This window comes from Etheostoma spectabile, chromosome 13, assembly GCF_008692095.1.
Source record: "Etheostoma spectabile isolate EspeVRDwgs_2016 chromosome 13, UIUC_Espe_1.0, whole genome shotgun sequence".
In the NCBI taxonomy this organism is placed as follows: Eukaryota; Metazoa; Chordata; class Actinopteri; order Perciformes; family Percidae; genus Etheostoma; species Etheostoma spectabile.
The window spans coordinates 4,023,796-4,031,046 of NC_045745.1; the positions used below are offsets into that span (position 1 = coordinate 4,023,796).

General features: G+C 43.8%; 1 protein-coding gene across 2 annotated transcripts in view; it reads right to left on the reverse strand.

Moving 5' to 3' along the window:
- The window catches only part of lhfpl7 (LHFPL tetraspan subfamily member 7), a 134,063-nt gene that overhangs the window by 94,105 nt on the left and 32,707 nt on the right, over positions 1-7,251 (reverse strand). For both annotated transcript variants that reach the window (XR_004334575.1, XM_032532972.1), the window contains exon 2: positions 6,720-6,858. Coding sequence is in view for 1 of the 2 variants with exons in the window: in XM_032532972.1 (XP_032388863.1) it covers positions 6,720-6,858 (139 nt within the window). In the remaining variant the exon portion in view is untranslated. The remainder of the gene's footprint in view (positions 1-6,719; positions 6,859-7,251) is intronic.

Here is a 7,251-nt window from a genome sequence, read left to right on the forward strand (position 1 = left end):
AGCCAGAGTTTGTATGAGCTAAATGTACAACATACATGTACATACACATAAACAAAGCACACACACACACACACACACACAACACACACACGAAAGCTGACAAATACTCAAGTGTCAGCAGAGTGTATGAGCTAAATGTACAGCATACATGTACACCACACAAACAAAGCACGCGCACACACACACACACACAACACACACGCACACCAACACACCACACACACACACACCACCACACCACACCACACAAGAGTTTAAAACAGGCTCTATCTGCAAAGTTTGGCAGTACATTTTCTCCCGATCTGCTAGAGAACACACCAACTTCACATACAACACTGAAAAAATGCACCACAAAGAAAACTGTTGTTCCTAATCTACTTGTTTAAGTTCATCAGCCCCTCTTGGTGGCACTCAACGCACACTCACAAACACACACTGTTGCAATGCTGGGAAAACAACACTTTTCTGATCTCTTCCTCGGGCTTCATGGGCTCTCTGTGAAACCTCGGTCTATCTAGACATGAGATGACCTGGAAACGGAACAAAGGCCCGGCGAAGTCTGTCGCAAAAGACACCACAGCTCTACAGCACAGAAAGGGATTACTATACAGTGATAAACAACACATTCACAAGAGACTCTTGCTTTTCTGCAGACTCCTTCTCATTCTCCGATTCTGGAGTCAGACAGAGAAGTATACAAGTCTGGCTGGAGCAATAAGTGCCACTTAAACACACATTAACCATGCCCTGTGAAGTTCCAGTGTGTCAGTAAGGATTTAACCTGCCCGATGAATTAGCCTCTAATTACGCTCAGTTAAAGGCCACATGCAGGGATTTAAATTAGCTACTCATATTCTCAAGGAAAGACTACGCAGTTGCTACTGAAACTAAACAAATGAGGGTTTGTGGATCGGTTGAGAACAGAGAGAAGTGACTTCACACTAACTAACGCCAACGGCACCAAAAGTGTTTGAAAAGCTTCAAAAAAAAGGCAGAAAATGGACGAAATGTAAGAAAAAAAGAGTCACAATAACGCTACGGTGCAACATGTATAGGAAAATATGTTGAAAATGTATTCTATCATGTAACAGAGAAAAAAACATTCATAACCACTACTATTAAACGGTTAGTTGCGCAATGAAAACGCCAGTGACATGAGCCTACTTTATGGGTTTTTAAAGCCCAAGCGCTGACAAAGACCGCGCTTTGTTTACGAGACTATCCTCTGTTGGAGTGAAAGTGGCAGCCTGATAAGTCACATGTAACCCTGAACCAATGACCTGGTTAAGGAGGCATAATTGTCTTTTTACAGCAGGCACTAAATCTATCCTCGCCTTCCCTGTGCCGGTTCCCCCCTACAAGTGCTATGCAGACTCTGGTGCCTAGCAGCAGCTGTCCTCGAGTTGTTTCTTTCTTTTTTTTTTTGACTGATAGGCAACAAGTCTATTCCTTTTCTACAAAGAAAATAGAGCAGCGCTATCAGGTTGTTTTCCAGCGGCTCTAAGGGTGAAAGATGGGATTGTGAAGGACGACTCTCACTGGAGAGGCACGGGGATCATGCAAGATACTGGAATTGTGAATTTTACACAGATTGTGAGGAAGGATGTCCTCTATCTAACTAGGATACACCTAGGAGTTATAACATTCTCTGCTTTACTGAGGAATAGATGTATAAATATATTGACCCAAGTTTTAGTGCTTTGCGAGTACCATTCACCCTTATGGGATTACTGGTATAGATGTCTGTTAATGGGTCTGTCTTGTGTATCTGTATCTATTTTTCTAATAATAAAGGCTATCTATCGGTCTGTCTGTATCTAATATGATGTACACAGCATGTGGGTAGTCCCATCTGTACCGACTGCCGCCATCTGCATGTATCCAGCCAGGGTGCAGATCCTCCTCTCACATCCTCCACTGGGCAGGAAGATGGTGATGATGGCCAACAGGGAGCTGACGGCCAGCAGGGCAAGCCTCCTGAACAGAGCACCGCACTGGTCTGGGGAGCACAAACGCAGAATCATTTATTACAGAAAGCAGACCCACACATGTACAGTTGAACCCATTCACAAAAGGGAGCGCATTCTTTTTAATGCGGAGAGCAGAGCTGCTTGTTCTGTCATGCAGCACAAACACACGTGTACATCCAGTCAAACGTTATGATTCATCACTTCATTTGAAAGACAAACGTCGTCTGCGCTTCGGTCAGGTCAGATTATGCAATCTAGGTATCTCCTAACAGGTTAATGGCTCTCTCAGCTGGAAAAAAGCACTCCACAAACAACAGGACGCTGTCCCTATTCATTACATCTTTGCTTAATCACAGACAGGACAGCACCCACACACACACACACACACACACCACACAACACACACACACACACACACACACACACACACACACACACACACACACACACACACACACACACACGTTCAATCCCAACTTCTTTTTGGGGAGGGTAGGCTTTTTGGCCTATTTGATAGGACAGAAGATAAAAGTTCCTGTTCTGCTCTTACAGAGACTCATGGGAAAGTGTGCATTCCTGGACGTGGCGGCTAAGTTTGAAGACCCTACAGCGTGTTAGGCCTGGGGGAGTTTGAGTGCTGTTTGATTGGGTTTCCCCGGCAACCTGTGCGTCTTTGTGGTGCCGTTGATCTGCATAACCTCTCAGACTGGCTCCCAGCGTCGATGGAGCTGCCACACATCCACCTCAACACATTTTAAAAGGCGTCCGTCTTGGCGGGTGCAACCCGCTGACAGTCAGAACACTGCGCTGTGCCACATTAGTGATTAGCATGCAGGCGGCGCGAACGGAGAGAAATGTCTAACATGCAGGGGGAATTACAGCCGTAAAACACATTTATATGCAGCCCTGATGTGACTGGAGAAAGGATGAAAGCAGAGTGATTTAAATGCCTGAATGAAGCTTTAATTAGCTTGTTCTGGGCGTTTTGGCAGAAAGACAGAGAGGGCAGCACGGAATATTGGTGGAAATGATAATCTTGTTTTTGGGCCCTTTATTTGTCCAGGTTCGTCCTACTAAACAGCGCCTTTAGTTCACATGTGGTTACAGATCAGCTCCTTGGGAACCGCTGGAGCAAAGGGCCGAGCACAAGGGCGTCTTGGCATTTAAAGCTATAGCGCGTAGTTTCTGCGCCCCCGTGAGGGATTCAAGTACGACAACAAAACTGTCGGCGCTGGCACGTGATACAAGCCTTCTGTGATCCTCACAGCCCACAGGTGTCTTCTGAGGCCAGTATTATACTATGAGAGCGCTAGAATGAACCAAAAAAAGTCAGATTGTGTGTTGTAAACAATGACCTAGGCACTGTTTCTGTATGAAAACAGACAATAGAATTTGTACATGCATTATTTAAGAATCTGACTATTTTTACCCAAATCTCACTTAACTTCTCCTTAATGTTTTAATTTCGTATTGTAGCTACTGTATGTTACTTAGACACTTATTGACTCGCTCTTTTCTTACTCGTTTTTTACCTTGAATTTGACTGTGATGTGAACAATTTCCCTGAGGGGATAAATAAAGCATTCTGATTCTGAAAGAGCCATTAGACTCCCTAGTGCAGAGAAGAACTGCAGATTTGGGTGGTAATTATAGGGTTGATCCCAGCGACCCCCCCCTCACATAAAGTGTTCTTTGATCCATAAGGGATAATGTAGAGTGGGCTCTATGGCGTGATAACTCATTTAAAACAACAGACCGTGAATGCTGTGATTGAACAAGCAGAGTCAAGTAGAGCCTATTCAACAAGGCCGTGTATTAAAAAAAAATAATATAGCTGGTTTAATATACCATGACAGGAACATAACAAAAAAGAAAAACGTGTTCTCAGTAAAGCTCTTATCTCTGGTACTACGCCACAGCTACTTTGTTTTTACCTTGCAGCAACTACAAGAGGGCGAGAGGACCCAGCGGCACACTTGAAGATACAGGAAAGTCATTAACTTTGGTGGTCTTTGTTCTTCTTTCTCTCTCGCTGGAATGATATTCATGTATGCGAGGAATGTCTCTTTGCTCGGTTGCTTGATTGGCGTGCCTTGTGGGCTCCCAGTGTGCAGCCTGCCTCCCACCCTGCTGTTCTCAATTCACTACGACACATTAAAGGTGCATCACGCCTCGCGCAGGGGAGCAGAGCTTGAGAGGGGGGGAGGGCAGCCGTGTCCAGGTAAATACGTTCACTCATTAAACAATACAAGAAACGTTGTGGTGCTGTAGCTATATATATATCTGACAGTGATGATTAGCATTAAAATGAATGACTGTTGGAAGGAAAAACGATAATTGCATTGCTGAAAATGGTTGTAAATCTAAATATTTCCATATGTAAGCTGTAAATCCAGCCACTCAATTATGTGCAAGCACTAATAGATTTATACACATGACATTTTCGGTGCCATTTAAAACAACCCGAGACAAACAAAGGCTATCAGACGTCTACACAGCAACTTTTTAACAGAAAACAACAAACATTTCAATTAATGGTGCCCCAATAACTCCCAATACTGGGTATATGTGCGCGTTCGGATGAAACAAACTCCATAATCATTACCACTTTTACTTACAGACAATACAGAATTTTCGGGAGCCTTTTTCCATGACTCGGCTGGCTCTGAGAACAAGTTATTAGTAGTGAATGAGCAGCTAACAGCACTGGTCCTCTCAGTAATGCTTCCTAAATAGATTGTAATGTTGTGTTAATACCCGTTGAGCCTCTACAACAACTGGAGCCGGAGAGGAGAGACGGGGTTTAAAGATTGGAAAATTGTAAAGTGAAGACATAATGAGGCAGACGTGTCTTACACTCGTTGTCTTTGTCTTGCCAGACTGAAACTTGATTGGAGGGTAATCATGTCAGGATATTGTGACTTGAGATATGCTGACGACAAAAAACTTTTAAATCCCAGCATAATGTGCAAGAATACCTGATGGATTTGACCACAATCACCAATTAATTCAACAGTAACAGGAACCGGAAGGGAGCGGCACGTGTTAAAAGGATGTGAACACACACACACACACACACACACACACACACACACACACACACACACAGAGTTTAAAACAGGCTTCTATCTGCAAAGTTTGGCAGTACATTTCTCCCGATCTGCTAGAGAACACACACACCTTCACATACAACACTGAAAAAATGCACCACAAAGAAAACTGTTGTTCCTAATCTACTTGTTTAAGTTCATCAGCCCCTCTTTGGTGGCACTCAACGCACACTCACAAACACACACTGTTGCAATGCTGGGAAAACAAACACTTTTCTGATCTGCCTTCCTCGGGGCTTCATGGGCTCTCTGTGAAACCTCGGTCTATCTAGACATGAGATGACCTGGAAACGGAACAAAGGCCCGGCGAAGTCTGTCGCAAAAGACACACAGCTCTACAGCACAGAATGGGATTACTATACAGTGATAAACACACACATTCACAAGAGACTCTTGCTTTTCTGCAGACTCCTTCTCATTCTCCGATTCTGGAGTCAGACAGAGAAGTATACAAGTCTGGCTGGAAGCAATAAGTGCCACTTTAAACACAACATTAACCATGCCCTGTGAAAGTTCCAGTTGTGTCAGTAAGGATTTAACCTGCCCGATGAATTCAGCCTCTAATTACGCTCAGTTAAAGGCCACATGCAGGGATTTAAATTAGCTACTCAATATTCTCAAGGAAAGACTACGCAGTTGCTACTGAAACTAAACAAATGAGGGTTTGTGGATCGGTTGAGAACAGAGAGAAGTGACTTCACACTAACTAACGCCAACCGGCACCAAAAGTGTTTGAAAAGCTTCAAAAAAAAGGCAGAAAATGGACGAAATGTAAAGAAAAAAAGAGTCACAATAACGCTACGGTGCAACATGTATAGGAAAATATGTTGGAAAATGTATTCTATCATGTAACAGAGAAAAAAACATTCATAACCACTACTATTAAAACGGTTAGTTGCGCAATGAAAACGCAGTGACATGAGCCTCTATTATGGGTTTTTAAAGCCCAAGCGCTGACAAGACCGCGCTTTGTTTACGAGACTACTCCTCTGTTGGAGTGAAAGTGGCAGCCTGATAAGTCACATGTAACCCTGAACCAATGACCTGTGTTAAGGAGGCATAATTGTCTTTTTACAGCAGGCACTAAATCTATCCTCGCCTTCCCTGTGCCGGTTCCCCCCTACAAGTGCTATGCAGACTCTGGTTGCCTAGCAGCAGCTGTCCTCGAGTTGTTTCTTTTCTTTTTTTTTTTTTTGACTGATAGGCAACAAAGTCTATTCCTTTTCTACAAAAGAAAATAGGCAGCGCTATCAGGGTTTGTTTTCCAGCGGCTCTAAGGGTGAAAGATGGGATTGTGAAGGACGACTTCTACTGGAGAGGCACGGGGATCATGCAAGATACTGGAATTGTGAATTTTACACAGATTGTGAGAAGGATGTCCTCTATCTAACTAGGAGTACACCTAGGAGTTATAACATTCTCTGCTTTACTGAGGAATATGATGTATAAATATATTGACCCAAGTTTTAGTGCTTTGCGATACCATTCACCCTTATGGGATTACTGGTATAGATGTCCTGTTTAATTGGTGTCTGTCTTGTGTATCTGTATCTATTTTTCTAATAATAAAGGCTATCTATCGGTCTGTCTGTATCTAATATGATGTACACAGCATGTGGGTAGTCCCATCTGTACCGACCTGCAGCCATCTGCATGTATCCAGCCAGGGTGCAGATCCTCCTCTCACATCCTCCACTGGGCAGGAAGATGGTGATGATGGCCAACAGGGAGCTGACGGCCAGCAGGGCACAGCCTCCTGAACAGAGCACCGCACTGGTCTGGGGAGCACAAACGCAGAATCATTTATTTACAGAAAGCAGACCCACACATGTACAGTTGAACCCATTCACAAAAGGGAGCGCATTCTTTTTAATGCGGAGAGCAGAGCTGCTTGTTCTGTCATGCAGCCACAAACACACGTGTACATCCAGTCAAACAGTTATGATTCATCACTTCATTTGAAAGACAAACGTCTGCGCTTCGGTCAGGTCAGATTATGCAATCTCAGGTAATCCTCCTAACAGGTTAATGGCTCTCTCAGCTGGAAAACAGCACTCCACAAACAACAGGACGCTGTCCCTATTCATTACATCTTTGCTTAATCACAGACAGGAAGCACCAACACACACACACACACACACACACACACACACACACACACACACACACAC